General features: G+C 38.3%; 1 protein-coding gene and 1 long non-coding RNA gene across 5 annotated transcripts; one reads left to right on the plus strand and one right to left on the minus strand.

Annotated features, from left to right (window-relative positions):
- Positions 1 to 11,029: 11,029 nt before the first annotated feature.
- On the minus strand, positions 11,030 to 11,728 carry LOC135638932 (agamous-like MADS-box protein AGL80). Its single transcript, XM_065152539.1, has one exon. The coding sequence runs from the start codon at positions 11,726 to 11,728 to the stop codon at positions 11,030 to 11,032; it is 699 nt and encodes a 232-aa protein (XP_065008611.1).
- A 967-nt stretch (positions 11,729 to 12,695) lies between these two features.
- Positions 12,696 to 19,094, plus strand: LOC108952278 (uncharacterized). 4 transcript variants are annotated; one of them, XR_010494319.1, is made up of 5 exons: positions 12,696 to 12,968; positions 13,495 to 16,089; positions 16,214 to 17,993; positions 18,088 to 18,236; positions 18,307 to 19,094. It is a non-coding gene; the product is annotated as an uncharacterized LOC108952278 (long non-coding RNA). The 4 variants fall into 4 exon arrangements; XR_010494321.1 differs by having other exon boundaries at positions 12,696 to 16,089; positions 16,214 to 16,309; positions 17,882 to 17,993; positions 18,307 to 19,091; XR_001977001.2 differs by having other exon boundaries at positions 15,987 to 16,089; positions 18,307 to 19,089.
- Positions 19,095 to 22,604: the final 3,510 nt, after the last annotated feature.

Here is a 22,604-nt window from a genome sequence, read left to right on the forward strand (position 1 = left end):
TGGTTCTTTTCTTTTCTTTTGGGGATACGGATTGAATCAAAATAGGTGGCCATCATTTTATTATATTATTATTTTTATTTTTCCATATCATGTTGGGTAAATTCATCAAAAATTAAGCACGTTTTATTTATTTCGTTTCTAAAGTATTTTTATTTTTATTTTAAATATAAAATTAGTTAAATCTATATAACTTCATCTCCTTTGTGTCATATCTTAACATCATTGATTATTTAACGAGTGAAAGCCGATAACAATAATACGAGTAGACCTCATGACGGAACGAAGACGATCATCGATGTGGCGAAAGCCGAGGCTAATCTAATTTTTTCAAAAAATAACAACGATTCAACTAGAAAAAATTATAAATTAAAAATTATTAAAAAATTATATTTTTTTATATTAAATAAGTTCTTAAAAAGCTAATCTTCTCACTTTTTTTAATAAAAAACATATTTATTTTTTCCACCCTAATTCAAAACAAAACGTTATGTGGGAAATTCAAGAAAAAGGATGGTGAAGATCTACTCCTAATTGTAGGTGGCCAATCTATCATTGCGTTGGATGAACATCCACTTTGACATATATATATATATATATATATATATATATATATATATATATATATATATATATATATATATATATATATATATATATATATATATATATATTTATATATATATATAGTTTTTCTACAAACAATACGTGGGTGCGACCGTTGTGGCTGTTCTGTTTATGACTCCACCCATGGCATTATAGAGAGAAGAGGATGACGGTGATCTCCACCACCGTCACCGCATCTTGGAGAACATAATAGATATAGAGAGAGAGAGAGAGAGAGAGAGAGAAAGGAGGTATGGTGATGCACACCGGAGAGACGAGAATGTGCCACGTGTGGCACTCGTTAACACGTGACGGTTTTGGTGCATGGAGATTTGACGTCGCAAAGGAGATGACGTGCGTGGGAAGCGGTTCTCAATTTGAACCCAACGTGGAGGAGGAAGAATGGGAACGGAGAGGGATTCCACTTTGACGTCCGACTGTTGGGAATCGATTGGTCTACTATTATCAATCTTAATCTTAATTTAAATATATAATTAATAATTTAATAAAATCAATTAATTCAGTAAATCTAAATTATGATATTAAAGTCAACCTGTTTTTAGAATACGACAAGAAAACTCTGAATGTGAAAGACATGTCTATAGATAGAATACTTTTCAAGAAATAGACTAATTATCATTTTCCATGAGGAATGCAATGTGGAATAGTAAAAGCATTGACTTCCTCGTGTCGATTGGCTTCGACTGCAGACAACGTAGCTTTCCAAGGAGATGAACGAGGGAGGGGAGCAGTTCCATGTCTTCCTCGACCATCCAAGAATCTCCCCACCATGCCAAGTCAAACGAGATACATAGGTGAGGCGTATCAGCTGCCTCCTCGGTCTTCGCCATGCCATGCATGCTTTTGATGATAACGATATGGATGTGCGTCTCGAATGATCACATTGTTAGAGTAGGATGAGTTGATGTGGATGTGGACTTTGTCGTTCTTCCTCGTATCCTTGGCGTGATGGAATGGATAGAATAATAAAAGATTGAGAGGATGAGAAAATGGACATGAAAATATTAATCGTAGAGGAAAGATTGGGTTTATAATTCGATTTTGATCTTCCATCCAACGCGAGAGATCCAATTTTTTTATGATCATCTGATGTGCTCCACGTTGAAGTTTCATAGCAAATCTCCTTCCAAACTTAGAGGGAGTGAGCTAAATTTACGTAGGAATTCAAAAGCTTATCCTCATCCTCCTTTGTCATATGGGGGAGATCATAACATATCCTTCAAATTCATACAATATAATGTACATGTTTTAATATGGTTGGCATAATTTGATTTGGCAGCACAGCAACATAAGATTAGTGTGAAAGGGGGACGATGGGTCTTATATAAATTATAGGTACCAAAGTATATTTAATTAAATATAGACTTACATTAATGTTGATTGGAGTTGGTACAAGTTGACTCTAATAAAATATCATATTTTTTCTCTCAATCAAAATATATAGAATTACCGATTCATGCCCCCCGAATTATAGTAATTGAAATCCTATCTTAAATTAATAATATTATAATTTCTCATATCATGCTTTAATATCACTTCTTTTATTTTTATTGATAAACTGTTCTTATTATTTCTGCCCTTCGTCTATAGTAATTTTTTTATTATTCCTCACTAGTGATCAGTCTCTCGTTTCAACATAAATGTGGCAAAAGAAATCTTTTGATCATCAAGGTAATTTAAGACATCAATTATTTTTTCTATTAGCATCACCCATCGTTCTACCACCATGGATTAGATTCATCATTGAACCATGAAAGACTAAACTCCTTAAATTAATCCATTTATAGTCCATTATATTATGATCATATTTAGTTATATAAGATATATTATAAATATAATTATATGTTAATTATAATTAAGATTTCTTAGAAGATAATAAACTTATGATATGATATGATAGATGACTCAGAAAGACTCTTATCCTTTATTATCACAACCCGACTATAAGAGATCAATTTTCAATCTCTTTTGATTTCTGTTACATCACTTATAATGATCATCTAAGTAAATAGAAGATGAAGAGTCTAGTTTTCCTATAGATTATAGAGTGTGATCTGATAAAAATTTTTAGAATGACATCGAACGAGAACCTCTTAAACTCATAGAATGAATGAGAGAGTGAACTAAGTTCACATAAATTTTGACTTTACATATATATCATGTCTTATGCTACTTTCCATGACCTATCTACCATCTCAATCAAAATATGCATCTATAAATTTTTGATTAATCACATAGGTCATCTTGACCCAAGTTATTTTTATATATTGACCTATGTTGACTTGGGTGGAGCAGCACGTTATTGTCTTCCCACCTCACTAGCTAAAAGTCCAATGTGAACCGTATAAAGGAGACAGAACATAGAGGATGTATTACATGCAATATGTTATGTTCTTTCCCATCTCTTTCGGCAAGACTTCTCTTTTTTGGGTCAATCAATCAATCAATCGAAAATAATAAAAAAATATTTTAATTCACTTCATTTACAAATTATTTTGATAGATCTGATCATAAATAATTCTTAATCAGATACATAGAAAAACCGATAGCTATAAATTTCAAACTCTTAAAATATTTTTAGTTAAAGATCAAAAGAGAGGGACACATGTCTAAGTGTATGGTGCAAATTAACATGAATGAAGAACATATATTACACACATATTATTTATTAAGTATAAATAATAGATACATAATTTAAACAATGATGACTGTGTACATTACAAGAATAAATAGGGATAAAGTGATTATAATTAAGCCTACGGGATCAGAAACCCGACAGGGAATCTTGCTGTGATATGATGAGAAAAGTGGGAATATCTAACTTCGGCTTCAAACTTGAGAATCCTTCTCTCCGTACAATATATCAATTTATATGTCTCAAGTGGTTGTCGCTATGCATTTGACTATCAGTTTAATCTTGCTTTGTGATTATATTTCTAATATGGAAAATGTTCTCATATGTTAGAATATTTATCATATCAGCACTAAATCTTAATAAAAATATTCTCCATCTAACATGTCTAATCATACTTAGCCGTAGACAATCAGAACCATAGCCAAGAATCGAATCCATATCGTTATTCTTGAAGGCTAGGGGCTATGGTCAACGTTGCTTGATCACTTTTAATATCTTTAATTCAAAGCTAAAGGTGAAATTTTGATTTCATTCTGCTCATTTACGAAATGAAAAAAAATAGAAAAGATGGAACTCTCTAGACGCAATATAAGTATATTATTATTTATATTTATATTTAATAATATTCTTTTACATCGAATATGTGATGCACTTAAGCATTAAATAGATTTTGTTAAGAGATACTAGTTTTATGTTCATCATGTGCATATAAGATTTTCTCAAGAAAATCTCTTTATTCTGTCGAGGAAAATCCTCTATTCTGTTGGAGGAAATCTTCTCTCCTATTCTTTAGTCGAGGTGTACAACTTGGATACTGTTTGGTCGAGGTGCATGACTTGGGTACTATTTGGCTGAGGTGAAGATTCATAACTCAAGCACATGACTGACCGAGATTCAATTGTGTGACTCCTCGCACTTTTTTACCACCAGTGCTTTGGTAGCAACATACTAGTTAGCTTGCTGGAACATCTCGGAAATGGTCGCTGGTGGCCTATCGACTAGAAGGACCTTGAAGGCTGCAAGCCCATCAGGAATGTTTGCATAACCAGAGAGGGGTGGGCATTTGGAACCCCTCAGATCTCAGTAGTGAAGTGGGCGATGAAGAGAGAGAGAGAGAGAGAGAGAGAGAGAGAGAGGGATTCGTCTTCCTTCTGCCTTAGCTCAAGTAGCATGGTCTGGTTTAAGTCATGCATTAGTTAGGAAATGAAGCTCGAGTTCCCTTATAAGCTGATCAAAAGACGAGACCGAGGACGATCTCAATTGGTTGTACCACATCCAAGCCGGGCCACAGAGGGTGATAGGAAATGCCCAACACATTATGGCATCGGAAGTGCCATATAGGGCCTTCTAGGCTCGAAAAGTGATGATATGCTCCACCAGATCGAAGCCACCGTCATAGGCCTCTAACGTCAGGAGGCGAAAGTTGAAGGGGATAGGCTTGTCCCGAATTTCTTAGGCAAAGGGGGACCCAACCAAGGTACTTTTCCTGAACTCCTCCTTGGATTTATAGAATTCCCTCTGAACATTGTCCAGACACTGATTCACCAATCGTAACTGAGTCTGGAACGAGTCATCCGCTGAGTTGGATGATAGGGTGTTGGCTTCGAAGAAGGTTGAGGTAGCATATTTGGGCACGGGGACACTATGCTCTATTGTTGGCCTCGGGTGTCCAAACTACTCCCCGGTTGGGGGATGGGCATCTGGAGCCAAAGGTGGTTGGTTGATCGGGGTAACATTGTGAGGTGCTTGGATGAGTGTAGGTTAGATCATGGGCAATGGCTATGGGGGGAGAACCATCTGCTGAGCTAGCTGGGGTATAAGGGATGCGATGGTTTACATAATCCTAGCCAATGCTTTTACCTAATAGGTAAGGTTGAGGAATGTTTTGGCGGAGATGACTAGCTACCCCGGAAGGCAAGAGCCCGGGATTGTTGAACAAATGGCAATAACGCCTTGGAGTTTGAGTCAAGGTGCTTCCATCCATATGTGGGAGAGTGGGGAGCTGCCCTCTGAGGTCAAAGGTGGAGATGGTGGCGAGTGCCTTCTCGCTAGGGTGTTCGTTAGGGTTGTTCAATGGTGGACACTCTTGCAACATTGACCCCTTTTTCTAGCATCAAAAATATTAGAAAACCTTATATCGTGGCCAATCGATCAGCATGACTTGGTCCAATCTTGAGTGCGCGGAGTAGCCCACGTGGATGCTCAAATAGAGGCAATCAATGTCAGGTTATGTACATGTTTTATCTCTAGAATTTGTCTGAGGTAGAGCAAGGAGTTGCTCTTCCTCCTTCACTGAATTGTTGCTTCTTAGTCATTGAATTCCTGCATAGAGGCCGAGGTCGAGAGGAAAATTTCTTGACTCGACCCCATCAAAGCATAAGCTAGTGTTAAGTGGAGTTATGAGGAGTTGAGTGTTCAAATCCCCAATCAGGAGATTGACTTTTATATCTACGAATGAAAGTCGATCGTACATGGTTTGTTAATGGACATTGACTCCTCGGGCGATCGACTCGTATTTTCCATGAGGATACTGATCGACTTGCACGGATCGACACTGCGCGATGTCATTCCGAACTTTCCGGAGTAGTTCTATACTATGCGATATCGTCTTGTACGACCTTGGATAGCATAGGAGTAGGTGATCGTCCCATCCAGTCCACCGTATCACGTTGATGCACCATAGCAATCCTGAGATTCCGTGTTGATACTGATTGTTATCATGAGGTGGTACCATAAGATGTGATATCAGAATTCTAAGCACCGTTCCCAATTGAGACGATCAGTTTCCCCCTCTCTTTCTGCTATTCAAACTGTACGAACCAATCTTCCAACCTGTATCACAGATCGACACCTATGCCACAGTCTCCCTCCGTCGCGTGGGAGGAACGTGTGTCCCGAGAATGCGATGATTCCGGGAAGAAGACGCCCAAAGCTTTAAAGTCAAGACATGTACATGTTGTTGACTAGCGTTTAATGTTCCTCGGGTCTTGTGTGCAGTTTGCGTGACACAAAGCTTCTGCACGAGGTTGTTTCAGCACAAGAAACCCAGCTTCCTCGAAGCTGCAACGAAGGCTGAAACCACCAGCAAAACCTAGCCGAGAAGCGATGCATTCAGACTTCTTTTTGGTGCGTGTTTGATACTGTCTCCATTAAATAAGGTGGTGGTGGATCTGACCATTTCAGAAAGATGTGGTGATCCATGTGGCGGTGTGACGTCGGCTGTCGGATCGAACCTCCTCTCACGGATCTTGCCACCCTATCTTCAACTCCCCCGGACCTCCCTCTCTCTCTCTCTTCTCTCTCTCCTCTATATCTAAAGCACATAGGGAATCCAGATTCAGCGTTACGGAACACAACACTTGAAGAGGCTGCAATGGGTTCTTGGGTTCGCACCATCACTACCCCCTTCAGGAAAGCTTGCACCCTCATCAGCCCACCCAGAGACAAGAAGCCGCAAACAGGTGAAGTGCTGCTGCTTTGCTACCTTCGTCTTCTTCTCGCTTTCCTCTCATGGTGAAGTAGCATGAACGGTTGCAGCGGGACACGACCGGCACAGGACGGCACTACACGGCGAGGTGATGGCCTGCTCCTACCACGACGTGCAGGTGATGTGGTCCATCCTCGACAAGTCCAGCCCCGGAGAAGATCATGCCCGACGCTGAGGACCCCCCCGAGTCTCTTATATGTTGTGCAGGTGTACATTCTGGTCGGCCAAACGATCGCTCTGGTGTTGGAGAACGAGAGTCGACTTGGCCTTTGTACTGTGAAGCCTTTTCCTTGGTTGGAATCCCCATGGCATTGTTAGGTGAAGCACGATGTGCAGTTCGTCCCCTTTGTACAAACACTTGGCCATGCAATTGTGGGGAAGCTTGTAAATGGTCATCTACATCTCTCTCTGCATCAATGATCCAATCACCATCGTCCGTTGGTCAACATCACGGTTGCTTGAGATTCGAATTCGACGTTGTAGGGCACTTTAAGAGCTGTGCCGCAGCCTGATGAACGGCCACTATATATATATATATATATATATATATATATATATATATATCCAAATATGATCTCAAATTATGGTAATTATTTATGTACAAGGATACAACTTGATGAGTAGATGTTTTAATATAGGAAGGGGTATTTCATCATATTTGAATATAATTAAATAATTAGTTATTTGAACTCTAATTAGGAAATATATTTTTGTTTATACCTTTTTTTAATCTTAGGTAATAATTATCATGATTTAATATCTTTGTACAATTTTCTCTCATCTTGTTCCATAGGCCAATTGGCAAAATAAGCATTGCATTTGACACCTTAACTTTCTCCAAGGAAAAATAACATAAAATGAATAAATAAATATAAAATGTCATTGATCATATGATAGCAACATAATTGAAAAATATAAATATTTTCTTAGTGTATGGTTCGAATAAGATTTGAATATATGACCCTTTCGCTCCGATATTATCTTATATTTTCGACTGCTGCATCTAAGAAAATAAGTCATTAAATATGACCCATAATGTTGTATTCTTATTAGTAATTTTTTATCTTCCAACCAAATACATCACATGTACCAACTACACCTTTCTATCTATCTACATGCATCATTGCACAGAACATCTCTCTCTGTCATATATTTATAGTTTTCTATAAAAAGAAAAATGCAGTGCTCCTCCAAAAAAAAATACCAAATTCATTGCATATGCTTTCCCCCATTTATGATACATGAAAGATCAGTCTGAAGGCAACTTCTGGACATGAGATAGATATTCTACATTGGTGAAAGCTTCTACATGGCACTCCTATGCTAGTGAGGATAAAGTAGTCAACAACAATGTGACATGAAATCTGCACCAGTGTTTGATGTGGCTTCTTTTCTTAGGAGGAGAAGGAAAAGATAATGTTCTACATATTTGTTTGGTGAAATATAAATAGCAAATAAGAGAGAAATATTTGAAATGTGCGTGTTTTCCTTTTTAATCAAAACTTCAGATTGTATGTGTTTGTGTTTCTTGGAAAGAACTGAGTTCCACTTTGGCAATACAAGCCATATCTGAATCCTGACAAATTTAAGTGTTCTAACACCTTTTGCCTTTTCCAATGCTCTTTCTTTCTCGGAAAGAATTGAGTTTGATTTTGGCAACATAAGCTATGCCAAATATTGGTTCCCTCTAATCCAAATTCATTTCATTTTATACATAGAAAACATTGTCACCTTTTGTCATTAGATGATTTTTGTAGGTTGTTTGGCTTATTTCAACAAGCACAGAGGAAAGAAGAAAAACATAAATTTATGCAGTTATGAATAATTTCCCATTTCAAAAGTAAAAATATATATATAAATTTTCGTTTGAGCATCAAAATGATTTATTTATAAATTTTTAAGGGTGATTTTGCTAGAAAATATACTAATTTTGAATATTTCCCGATTGGTACTGCCATATCTGTTTTTTAAAATAGTGTTTTTATTTTTTTAAATATCAAAGTTATCCTTTAATGTTTTTTTTCATCTATTACCATATTTTTAGTTTATTATAGTGTTTTGACCATCATTAAAAAAAAACATTGTAAAACTTACTTGAAAGCACCATAAATTATTTAAGTAAACTATCAACATCAATCAAACTAATTATAAGCTTAAAAATATAATATTATAACGGTTTGTAAACAATGATAATCAAAGAAATATGATATAATATCGCATACAATGTTTTCAGTATATTAATAAAATACTATAAATGTTATTAAAAATATTATATACGAACTAAATAAAAACATTATAATTGATTAAAAAAACAAAAAAGGACACAATTTTGATGAAATTTATAAAATATTTTAAAATTTAAAAATATTATTAAATTTTTTGATAACATATAAAATATAAAATATTTTCTAAGAAATTGAGTGATTTCTGATGTTACCTTATGTGTGAGCGTAAAAGAAGATTAAATCATTGACACGTGTCTGTATTACAAAGCGATGTTTTTTATTAAGATAATGTTTCATAATGATGTAACTTTAGTCCGTAAGATTTACTTATGAAGATCGAATTATTGTCGTGTCTGAGTGCTAGGAAACGACGCTTTTCGAGAGAGATCACATCTCATGAAGTAAACTTATGAGATCGCTCATATTATAATAATAAAGATAATAATGTACAAATATAGTAATTTTATATTTTTAATCATGATAAAAATGAAGAGACACAAGTCCACCCACATATGTATATGTATTGATTAGGGAGCTTTACCACCACCATGCAACACAAGGATGCATGGTGGAGAGTGCATGAGGAGCTAGAGAGCTTCCTACACCCCCTACCGTTGCCATCGTCATTCATTTCTCAATCCTGTCCTATATTTTCGTAATCTGATTATAATATCAATTCTCAATCTCTTTTAACCTATTACAATATTTATAGTGATCATCTAAAGGACAAATAAAGAGGATAATTTGAGTGTTCTAACACTCTTTGCCTTTTCCAATGCTCTTTCTTTCTCGGAAAGAATTGAGTTTGATTTTGGCAACATAAGCTATGCCAAATATTGGTTCAAAAACCTCTAAACCAAATTAATTTCATTTCCTACATAGAAAACATTGTCACCTTTTGTCATTAGATGATTTTTGTAGGTTGTTTGGCTTATTTCAACAAGCGCAGAGGAAAGAAGAAAACATAAATTTATACAGCTACGAATAATTTTCCATTTCAAAATTATATATATATATATATATATATATATATATACATTTTCTCTTGCACATAAAAATTAATTATTTATAATTTTTTAAGGGTAATTTTATTAGAAAACATCCTCATCTTAATTTTTTTTTCAAATAGTATTTTTTAAATTATAAAATATCGAAATTACTACTTAATAATAATTTTTATCTATTATATTGTGTTGGTCTATTACCATATTTTTAGCTTGTTATAGTCTTTTAACCATCACAAAAAAAAACTGCAAAAAAGCACTATAAATGATCTAAACATACTACTACCATCAATCAAACTAATTATAAACTTAAAATATGATATTATAATGATATATAGGTAATGATAATCAAACAAAAAATATGATATGACATCATTTACAATGTTTTCAATATATTAATAAAATAATACAAACATTATTAAAAAATATTATATATGAACCAAATGAAAACACTATAATAGATAAAAACTAATAATAAAATAGATAATTTTTTGAAAAAAAACATTTAAAAAAAATTTAATTTAAAACATTATTTTTTTAAAAAAATTAATAAACATATAAAATATAAAAAAAATTTATAGAAAAATTGTTTAATTTATGACGTTACACGTAAAAGACAATCAAATCATTGACACAAGTCGATGTTACTAAGTGATGCTTTTCAGGATGATAGTGTCTCGTAAGATTTATTCGTGAAGATCGAATTATTGTTATGTATGAATGTTGAGAAACTATAATTTTTTTTAGGGAGATCACATGCCACTATGTAAACATGCGAGATAATAAAGTGATGTAGCTACACATAAATATAATAATTTTATTTTTATTCACGAGAAAGAAGAAAAGACACAAGTTCACACACAAATGATGTATATGTATTGACTAGCGAGCTTTACCACCAACATCCAACACTAGGATGGCACGGTGGAGAGTGCATGAAGAGCAAGAGAAGGCCCCATAGATCTTTGGGGAAGAAAGGAAGTGCGCAGACAAACTAGTGGACATAGGACAAAGGAGATTATTAGATCTTCGCCATGCAAGCTCATCTGAGATCTCAAGGGAACAACGAGTCCGGCCATGAGCTGATGGGATCCACGTACATCTGCCCCTCCTCCGACCACGGGCTCATTATGTCCATGAGCCAGTTCAGCCTCTGGCTTCCCTCCGCTGCATGGCCCTGGTTCACCGTGTTGATCCTCTCCATCGGCAGCGGCATCATCCCCGTGACAGTGGCCGCGGGAACCACTGGCATGGGTGGTGGCGGAGGGGCCATGGCCAGCCGCTTGAGGAGCTCCTCTCTCCTGTCGCTGACCTCCTTCAGCTTGGTCTCCACCGACCAGGCGAGGGCGGAGGCATCCTCCACGTCCAGGTCGTCGAAGCTGCGGCCATGGAACCCCTCCCACGTCAGCCATGTCATCTCGATCTCCCGGTTCTCGCGCTGCTGCCTGCGGAGCTGCTCCAGAAGCTTGGCGATCCGCTGGTGGAGGAAGGCCTCCTGGTTGACCATCTTCCGGCTGCGTTCGATCTCCGGCATGCTCTTGAATCGCGCCATCATCTGCACAGCCTCCTGGAGGGACGGCCACGCCACCGGCTGGTTTTCGTGCGGCGTGTACACCACCACGCACGCCTCCACGCCGCACAGGATGCTCAGCTCCCGCACCTTCTTTATCAGCCCCTTGCGCCGCTTCTTCAGGGTGGCGCGGCGGGTGGCGTCGTTGACGATCCATGCCAGCTTCACCTTGTTCCGGGCCATAGCAGGCAAGGACCGAGCTTCGTACACCCCCTTCCGTTGCCATCGTCATTCATTTATAGGGCAGCCGAACACGAAGGGGTGTGAACGGGCTACCAACGGGATTCGAACGGGATCGGATATCCACCTCGGTCCACAATCACCATTACATAATACGATTGGAGAAACGTCATTGGTGCGCGGCCATCAGCCACGTCAATCGCTGACGAGGTGAGTAATCGAACCGCGACTCCCTGTTCCGATGCCGGCACCCGATCCGCACCTATCACCCGCGAGGTCCGCTCGGCTGCGCCCCCAACAACAGCAAACAGCTGCATCAGCGAGCACACGCCCGACAAGCGTCCAATCGAAAACGATATGGGAATCACCCATATCCACTGCACTTGTGACGGTCAATGGGGAATCCACGGGAAGGTACAGCTCAGCACCCGTGCATGCATGTGGCGTGCCCTAACCCGCACATCCTCTCTCTCTCTCGCTCTCTCTCTGTATCTTTGCGTGTGTGCATGTACTGCAGCGGTGCCATAGCCGATCAAGATTGGAAGGGGGAAGTATTCTGATCAAGTTTGGAAGGGGGAAATATTTTGATGTTGCGGTTGGTTGATCTGATTTTGATCTCCCAACTGTTACGAAATATAACTGTTACGATATCATCTGTCACGAACTCTCAGAGATGAATAAGTAATTACATCAACTTCAGAAAATAAGCTACTTTCCTTTACCAATGCCAGGTTCGTCCGAGTCACTGCGCCACAGAAGTAGGCCCCATCAAGGTAGGGGAATGGGTCCAATACGGTTTTTGATTTAATAGGCTTCATGGAGAGAGCCCATTATTAGGCCCATGGACGGGATCTTTCGGTGGGTCCCATCAAAGCAGGGAAATGATAGCGAGGCTCAGTATTGGGCCCAATAAGGCCCATTAACGGGTCGTTTTCATCGTTCCTCCCAAACCCTTCGATGGTCCTAAAACCCTCTTCTCGCTTCTCCTCTTGCTTCTGTCATCATCATCGTCGACATCATCTGATGCTTGTCGTAGGTATGTCTGAAGATCTTGATCCTACTCTCATCTTGATCTTACTCTCATCTAAGCAGGGAAATGATAGCGAGGCTCAATATTGGGCGCAATAATTTTCATCCTTCCTCCCAAACCCTTCCATGGTCCTGAAACCCAAACCGTCGTCTTCTCGCTTCTCCTCTTGCTTCTGTCATCATCATCGTCAACATCATCTGATGCTTGTCGTAGGTATGTCTGAAGAACTTTATCTCACTCTCATCTTGGTTTCAGACATGTAGTATCCGGAACTGGGTCTCTGTGTTCTGCTTGATGGGCTGCACCGATCGTTTGATACGCAGTTAGCTTTCGTGTGATTGAAATGATGAGATTATAGATTTTTTTAAACTACCATTTTTTCGTTCTTTTTTTCTTTTTTCTTATATGTTTATAATCGTTTAAGCAGCGTTCTTTGTATACTCATCATCGAGCTGTTCATAAGGGGGGAAAAGTAGACTTTTTTTTTTTTTTTTTGCAGAAACCTTGATTAGTTTTCCTTCACTGGTTGCTTTTACAAAGCCAAGATGGCACTTTTTCTTTTTCTTATATCTCATTGCAATCATCTACATGATCATTTTGGTGCCCGGTTATCTTTCCAGAGATATTAACCGAAAAAAGGTTCTAATCTGGTTAGGGTAGTTCAATGGACTAACCTGCCATGAGCAATGCTTTCATAGTTTTATATAGTCTATTTCCTTTAACCTTCTTAAAATTTCAGAAGAGCAGACTTGACGAGGAGCAGAGTGTCAGGCCGAACAAGTTAAAGAAAGTAGAAGTTTTATGTGAATGACTCTAATCAAGGGCAGGGCAAAAGAGCTTTGTGGTAAAAATTTGTGGCTAAGGCAAAAAATGTCAACTTTGATCGATTGGAATCTAATGCTTCACATGGTAAATCTAGGATAATCTACTTGAAATCTTGAACACAAAGTTTTTGCTGTCTTTCATTTTAGGTCACGGAGAATTTTCATCCTCATCTGATAGGTCCTTAATGAATGCCCAGCAAAAAATTAATAAGAATTCACTCTAGTCCTATGCATATAATTTTTGATGATGATATTGTGGGTGAAAATTGATTGGCTGAATTTTCAGCGCAAGTTTCATGTAGACTAAGTCAACTATTGAGCTTGTATATGTTTAGCATCCCCCAATGTGAATCTCTAACTACATGTATATACTTGAGGTTGTCCTGAGCAAAACTATCTCCTATTCCTGTCACTTTGGAGCTGGACTTATTGATTGCTCATTCAAATCATAATTTAGTGCTCATCTTTGTATGAAAAAAATTACGAGTTCAGAGGACTCTCCTTTGACATATGTGGAACAAAGATAGAGATACAGATACCGGCATGACATGATAGAAATATGCTGATGTGTTAAGTCCTTAATTTAGGCTGTCATACATCAGAAATTTGGCAAGAGATCTTTTTACATATACGGTACCATATATTTCAAATTTTGAAATTTATTTATGATGTTAACATAGACAGTTATACATCACAATGAATAACTAGCATCCTATTCCAATCATAAAAAAAAAAGAGAAAATTATTCTAGGTCATGGTTAAAAATATTGGAATTCATATCCATACCGATCCCAGCTTGGATCGGCACATACTGTTACCACTTGGTACAACACAATTATAAAATCGAATCTATGTTATGTTGATACACTATTGTTAAGAAGTAATAAATGAAGCTAATTTTTTAAAAATTTTCATTAATTAATATCTAATGCGTAAGAGCAACAGATAGACAATCTATCTAATCATATATTAATTTCTATATATATACATTTGTGTATACATATTAAATCATCAATCAAACAGAAGTTCTCCCAAGAAGTGTCCATAAAAAGAATCCTGCAACTATTTAATTGCTGTATACATTCTTGATGTTAATATTGAACTGTCCATGTTCATGGTTGGTCATCCATACCACTTGCTGATGTGATGATACTTGAACCTGAAAAGTAAAAGGTTGTTTGTAATCAGGTGTTATTCTACGTCCACGTAAAGTGATGCATGGTGATGTATATAGGATGCATAATTTCCTCTTGTCCTACTGTTATACCATGTGATGGTTACAGCAATAACAAGTGTATATGCTGCATATGGACCACAAAAAGTGATTTCTTTCAGAACAATGTATCTGTTCATTTTTTCCTCATAGGAAGGTTGTTGGAAGATAAGCTCTTCCAGTGATCACCATATGTGACTGGTAAAGGATGCTATGACAGTGATGCAGTGACACATTTTTACGCTTTCTCAATTGACCATCTCTATGATATTGTGTCCTCGCCATGTAATTAGAGTTCTTTGTAGACCTTAGATTTATGCGGCTTTTACTAATCCTCTCTACAGTCATAGTTATTTCTTAATGTTAAAATGGAGCAATAAATTTTTTCAGAATATGATATTTCAAGGAGTTCTTTCCTTTGAGAGTTGAGGGTATGTGAAATTTTATTGGAATCTAGTCCAGTCTTCCTCTTTTGTTCTTGTAGTGAAACAGGATTGATCAATCAAAATTTGTTTTTCTTTGAGATATGTTGAGTTTTAAATATGTGATCCATATTTAGCCGAATCCATTCATCTTCTTTATTTTAAAATCTTGATGACTTTGAACCTGAAAAATCGTGATCCTTCTAAGAAACACTAAACTCGATAAGTTCTACACTGAATCAACTCGTTATCTTTATTTTTAATGTCCTTGACATGTCTGAATTGACATGGGCAACAACCAAGCAACAATTGTTGATCGATTGATGTGAGTTTGATAATATGTTGAAGTTCTGTTTGATCCGCAAATTGGTCTCTCTTGGACTATATTTGTGCTGTCAAGCATCCTTCTGTGATGATGTTAGATGCTAACTTAAAATGTTGACATCAGAAAATTGTTCTCATCTGACAACACAATTTTCAAGGTGATGTGTTCAGGTATTTCATAAATGAATGTGAGAGATTTTTGGAGAACTATTCTACTAACAATTCTCTCTAGAACATTGGATATCTTCAAGAACTTCGTTTTATAAGCAAACAAATCACTGAACTCATCACATGTTCATATTTAGGAACAGATCATTAAATCAATGATCTCTTCTATTCTGCTAAACAATATTTGGCAGAAATCAATAGCACCTAGGAATAGATCTTGCCTGTCTCCTCTATCATTTATTGATCATTGTTATCTCCTCTTGGGATCATTGAGTTGCAGTGAACTTGGCTACACTATCTTTGGGAAGATAACAATTTGATATCAGAATTACATCTGCAACGATAACATGGTTTTGTGGCCTCAGATCTTCTATTGGCTGTTGGTGAGCACACCTCTTAAATTACATAAACAATTCACGTTGTTTTATTGTCTTAATGGAATTCATGCATATGTTGGTGAAGCCATTAATTCATCGATCATTTTCAAAATGTTTCATTTAATGACAGGTACTGTTTGTTGCCTCGCTGCATTATATCATTCTTCAGCTTTTTGAAGACGTCAATTCAGAGAACAGTTCAAGATTGGTTGGTCCTACTAATGAGGTATCAGATTCAAAGAATTCCCCTTTTATTTAAAACAGTGGGGACAACGTTTTGTCAATCTAGTTATGTCTTGGACTTGTTACTTGTTTTTTCTCTCGTCCTCAACCAGCTCCTTTTTCTCCCTGGATTTCAACTACTTGGACGTGTGCCATAAATGTTTGTCCATTGTCAATATTAACTTTTGGGTTGTCTTCTTTCTCCAAAAACTTTTGTCTTGGTAGTGACAAGTGGTAGTGCTGACAATGCTTAGGGCCTACAGGCTCCATAATGGTGGAAGATTCAGCAGTAGCCAGTGATGATTTAGGGGTCGGCAAAAATTTATGATCGGCACAACTTTTTGCCGACCCCTAAATCAGATCAATTCCTATTCCTCTATGCAAAAAGTAAACTAGAGATCCCTTATTCCTTTAGAAGTTCCTGGTTATAAAGTTTGGCAACACTGTAATTTTAGCATGGTTTATTGTCATGCATAAATTTTTTTCGTTGATGCTATGATACATAGGTTAAAATCATAAACTGTAGTACTTATATGTTGATGAACAACTGTAGTTTCACTAGATTGGTAACATCACTCTTATAGAAGAGTGTTATAGCAAATTCAGTTAAGACTAAAAAATTGGAAGATTATGGACCATCTCGTAATTGCCTTAATAGGGCTTCATTGACTTCTTTCAGATGATAAATTCTTGTTTTCACTTCACCTTTATTCACCAGCATCTTTTAACTGCTGATATGTTTAATTTGAACTGTTTGTTTCCTCATCTTTATTTCCACTTGACCTAATATTTTGTACGATTCCATTAGATGACATTTGGGTGGAAACAAGTGAGACACGTCGTGGAAGAATTAACTTCTAACTACGGTGGCCAATCTTCCTTCTTCAAATTGTAGCACTTAAATGATGCACGGTTTGATGACAGGCTCCACTTTCATAACAAAGAGTGAGAACATGATCACTTGGGTGTTGTGGGGACGAAGTGGCATTCTCAATCCAACAAGGATCCTATAATTAGTGGATTCATCACTTTGAACTTTTTCTTTCTTCCTTATTCTTGCTAAGGTCAAATGCCATCATGTCTTGGGCCTCCCACACCTTCCTTTTCTGAACGAAAAGCTATAGCACTTTGCTCTCTGTGCCACTTAAGGACCCAACTAAAGTGTAGCCTGTGGATTAGTATGAATCGAAGAGTGGAAATCCTTTTGAGCTAGATGTCTATAAATGACCCACTGTGGTTCCTTCTTCATAGGAAGAAGGGGGAGTACGACAACTGAGTAACGGCCTAATTAAAATTGTTGCATGCCATGTTCCTGTCCATGCCTTGAGTAGGAGGGGAGGCATAACCCTAGAAACTGGAAGATAAGGTGCAGAGACATAACCCTAAGAATTGGAGAATTAGGTATCATCTATCTCTCTCTGCCAGTGCAGATGGATTGGACCCCAACAGCCCTTAAGTTAATATTGGCACCCGATGATCAAATTGTGCTAATAATGTAAAAAGAAAGAGAGGAGAGGAATACTACAAAACTTTTACATGTTTTGGCTCACATGCTTATGTTGACAAGCAAATTCAGATTGAAGTTTGCTGCATCAAATTTAAATATGGGGGCATGCTGGAGTACAAAGAGAACCCCTAACTTGAAAAAGGGCATGGAATCTCAAATCATGAAGACACCGGCATGGCAGGTATCTTATTATATTATGTTTTGGTGTGCATTCTTTGTTTAAAATTATAAGATTGTATGTATACAATATCCTTCATCAAACTTTGTGTTGGCAGGAACCTCACGCATCGTACCATTTATCTCTTATGCGGTCGAGTTGAATTGAAGAGACACCTAAACCAGTCCAAGACCTGTGAGCACTCTTCCTCGACTCATTTTGCAGTCTCTGAGAAACGTCCACCGGCGATGGGAGTCCCTTTTGGTGGTATTCCCCACAACACATACTTCTTGTAACGAGCATGTGGACCACCCTTTGACCTGGTTCATTGATTCAGGGATGCTCTTCTTCTTCTTCTTCTTCCTCCTCCTCCTCCTCCTCCTCAAGGACGAGATAAGGTTTGGGGCTCACGGCAATCTGTGATGGTCACAACAGGACTACAATAGCTTTGCCTCATTGCTCCACACCAGTAGACGCCAAGATGCTACCTCACTATCATCCAGCTGTAGCCAAGCAGACGTCTCATGACCATCCATATCCAATGATCCTTTTGCACAGTAAATTCAATCACCAGCAGTGCCATGGAATCTTCTTCTTCTTCTTCTTCCTCTTCTTAATCATAACTAAATGTGTCTCCCTGATGTTTTCTAAAAGAAAACACATCTAATAATTGATGGTTGCAAAAGATAAGACTAGATGCTTCTTGTACAGTTGACAATTAGGACATCATGTGGCTTGCAGTGGTGAGGTGAGGCCCTGTGGATTACAATATTTTGTGAAACACAAGTGTATTATGTTTAGCATTTCTTTCCAAAATGTCTGTCCTTTTCCTCATCCCATCTGTGCTTGGAAACATCAGTAAAGACAAGGGCGGCTTCATAATGCTTGAGAGGGGGTCTCAGTTTTCTATTTGGTGCCATCAAGTGGAGGTGGAGGCATAGAGATGGAGATGCCATTCCAGTGCTTGCTTGTCCCCATCCCATGCACACAATGCATGGAAGATTTTGCTTATACATGCCGGCTTTTGTTTACTTTGGCGTTGGTCAAAACCTCATGGATTTGCTATAACATGCGGTGCGAGTTGTGCCACGACGAGTGTCTGTATCACGATGTCATGCATATCTTTGGGGTGTGAAAGCAAGACTCGAGAGCCATCCTTTATTAAATAAATAATTAAATATCAAATTTGGTATTTAGTGTATCCATAAGAAGGAGAGGATCCAAAGAAAATATATCATAAATGTCAGTCTTTTATGGACGGACAAGTGTTATTTGACTAGATTTCTATGACACTTCATATTTTATTAAGTTTGTAATATTAAGTGTTTTTTATGTAAAATTTATGATGGTGAATAGTATTATCGGTCTGGACTCATATACCGATCATCAACTAATGGTATGATATGTACATAACTATATCGTGCGTATCGTCACATGATACACTGAGCTGTACTAATATGTGTTGATTCTTTGTCGAACCGATACATATCATATATACAATCGAACAATATACTTCGATACATCAAATCTTTAGTTTAGCATCTATAATTTAAATTTTTATAGGTTGAGCATTGTTACCACAATCGAATCCCTCATTTAGAACTCAAGTGTTGTTAATTTAATTTTGATCGTCAATTTGATGGGGTGGAGTTCTTCGAGTTAGATCGTTTTCTCGGATTTGATTACGTTTGAAGTAATCATATCTAAAGCGTCATGCCCTCATTGTGTTTACTCTGTAACTATAGTTCCTAATGCTCATTTATATTTGCAATATCAATTATCTCATAGTTTATCCATGTAAAAGTATATTGTCTATTTTGTTTTGTGATCTTGATAGTTATAATTTACATTAAAAAAACTAGTTACAAGGTGCTTTGAATGTTTGGTTTTGGAGGACGAATTAGACACAAGCACATGTCTTGTCTCGTTAGGATGAGTCAGATGTTATGCAAAAGATATTTTTGTTCTAGGCAGATAAATCTCACAAAAGATATTGTTAGACATTTTGGATGTTTTTGTCTTAGAGAATGCATTATGTGCAAGAGACACTTCACCCGATTAAGATACATTGGGTACTTCAAATGCCTCTCTTGGCCATAAGTATCACATGTATAAGACACTTCACTTAGTTAAGCTCCATTGAATGTTTTCATCCTAAGCGAACACATTACCTAGGCTAAAAATACTCGAAGCGTTCGATATAACTTAACGAGTTGAGTTATCTCATACGCGATGCATCAATACAAGACAAAGGTATCTAAACTATCGGAAGGGCCTTAACATAATAATGTATCTCATCTTAAGACAAAAAAATCCAAAACATCCAACGTAAACATCTTCTTATCTCTAATGCATAGGAGGCATCTCTTAACTATATTTTGATGTTAGAAACATTTATCAAGATTCAAAAATGGACAACATTAGACTCATATAAATACACTTCTTCCCCAACCAACTAACTTTATAACATAAATCAATCAATGATTTGAATCATATAAATACATAAGAAAAAGCCTTCCTACATATCAAGACCAATAAGATCATTAGGAATGATTATTTTTGTTGGTGTAAACAACTTCTTAGCCGTGGCCTCGGGGTTGACGCGGCTCGGTTCGGGTCCGGATGACGGGTCGCCGTTTCCTTCAGGAAGGGGCTCCTTGCCGACGCGCCCGGAGAGGAGTGTTTCGCCTTCGTCCCTGCACGCAGGTCGGGTCGGGATGCTCGACCCGACCCCTCTAATGGTTAAGTTAGACGTTGCTCGTCCCAGTCCCCCCCCCGTTTAGAATGCAAGGATCTTTATAGGGGAGTTTGGTGTTACTTGATGTGCTTGCTCGCAGGGGGTAGGATCATACCTTTTGATGACGTCTGACGTCGCTGTTGGCGTGACGTGCGGGATCGAGTCTGAGCGGTCGTTAATGGGCCTCGATTGGCGTTACGACCCGTGTCACCTACGCGCTGTCCGACATGGGGGCTGGGCATCAGCGAGCGTCACGCAAGTCTTATCGTAATTATCGTAATTATTACATCTGTGTCATTTGTTTACGATACAAACCAACCCACCACCCCCAATTCTTGCCGAGTAACATTCGGATCAAGCGAAGCGAATATAATTAAGATGCTGAGTCTGATCCCATAGTCGGACGTGTCGATATGCTAGAGATGATTCGGAAAATAAAATCATATCATATATTTGTTAAAAGATTTATCACATCGAAGTTTATTAAGATAATATTTGATTTTTTTAATGAATAAATAAACGATGAAAATGAGAGTCGACAAATCATCAAAGTCTTTACCAATTAAAATTGACCGACAAATATTTGATGTTGCTGGACATGAGATGCATGCATGTTCGTTATAAGATTGGTATGAGATGTTTTCGGATCTCATCCCCTACCAAGCAACATTGCGATCGCACCGTAATATCGAACGTCTTCGATGCCTGTTTTGTCATGAGCTGAACAATGGAGCCGAAGGCACGCATGCATGGATGGAGGGAGCGTTAGTGAGGGCGGCTGTGCTGTCGATGGTGGGTTGCTTGTTGTCCGCCACCAGGCTATGTGGTTGAGGTCGACATGCATCCGCCCGCTGAAACAGTGGCCGATGCTTCTTTTAACACCGCGAGAGTGCCTCCGTCACTTCAGCACGCAGTACCAATGCTGGTGCGGTGTTCACGGTTGGACCATTTGCAGTGGCTCCGCCGTCCCTCGGTGGGGTTTCGCCCCTCTCGACTCTGTCTCCGATGCGTCTCTTTTTTAGACGAACCACGCACGGTTCTCCGCTCCGGCCCCCCTCCCCCCCCCTTCCGAATCGTCCGCGTCGCGTGACTGGAATCCCTCATCCGTCGTACCTCTGATGGCGTGGATCTACAGGAACAGGTAGCATCAGCTGTGAGGACCATCGGCTGGAGCTCTCTCTCTCTCTCTCTCTCTCTCTCTCTCTCATGTCAGTAATCTTGGTGTCGTTCAGAAACAAGTACGACGAGGAGGATGTGGCTGCCTCGGACGGGGAATTACATCACATCTTCCGGTTCTTCTTGCATTGGGCAATCCACGACACCCGACAGCTATTTAGAAGCTTGCGGAGCAATGGATGATGTCGATCGAAGTCTGATAGGTTGCACACTTCAGTCCTGAGAGCAATAGCAGCATTTAATGTGCTTGGGCGGGCGTGGTCATGGACGGATGACTACTGGAAAGGCCCCTCGCATAAGCTGGACACAGCAAGGACAGGCAGTGTCGAACGATGAAGATGAGGTTGCTCCTCTAATGGAGGGCCCCAATGCAGCACGAGCCACACTAAAAAGGGATGGCTACGATCCGTTCGATCAATCAATCAATCAATCAAAAAAAGTGAATCGAATACAAAAATTAATTCGATCAATTTAAATTTATAAATCGATTAATCGAACTGAACCAATTGATTTTAATTTTAATTTATTTTACTTTAATCGGATCGATTTCGTGGCATCCGAACTGCTCGGAACACGCAGCCATGTTGGAGTGAGCTTTCGCTGGTTCTCTCTGTAATTGCAGGGATGATGATGGAACTCTCTCGGGATGCACACGAAAAGTTACCCCTGTCCAGAGAGAGAGAGTTTTGGGGAGTCGGTGGTTCTTTCCGGGACGGGGAAGC

This window comes from Musa acuminata, chromosome BXJ1-3 (genome assembly GCF_036884655.1).
Source record: "Musa acuminata AAA Group cultivar baxijiao chromosome BXJ1-3, Cavendish_Baxijiao_AAA, whole genome shotgun sequence".
Taxonomy (NCBI): domain Eukaryota; kingdom Viridiplantae; phylum Streptophyta; class Magnoliopsida; order Zingiberales; family Musaceae; genus Musa; species Musa acuminata.

Excerpts from the sequence above, each read along its gene's own strand:
- LOC135638932 (XM_065152539.1), bottom strand. The coding sequence starts at position 11,728 with ATGGCCCGGAACAAGGTGAAGCTGGCATGGATCGTCAACGACGCCACC.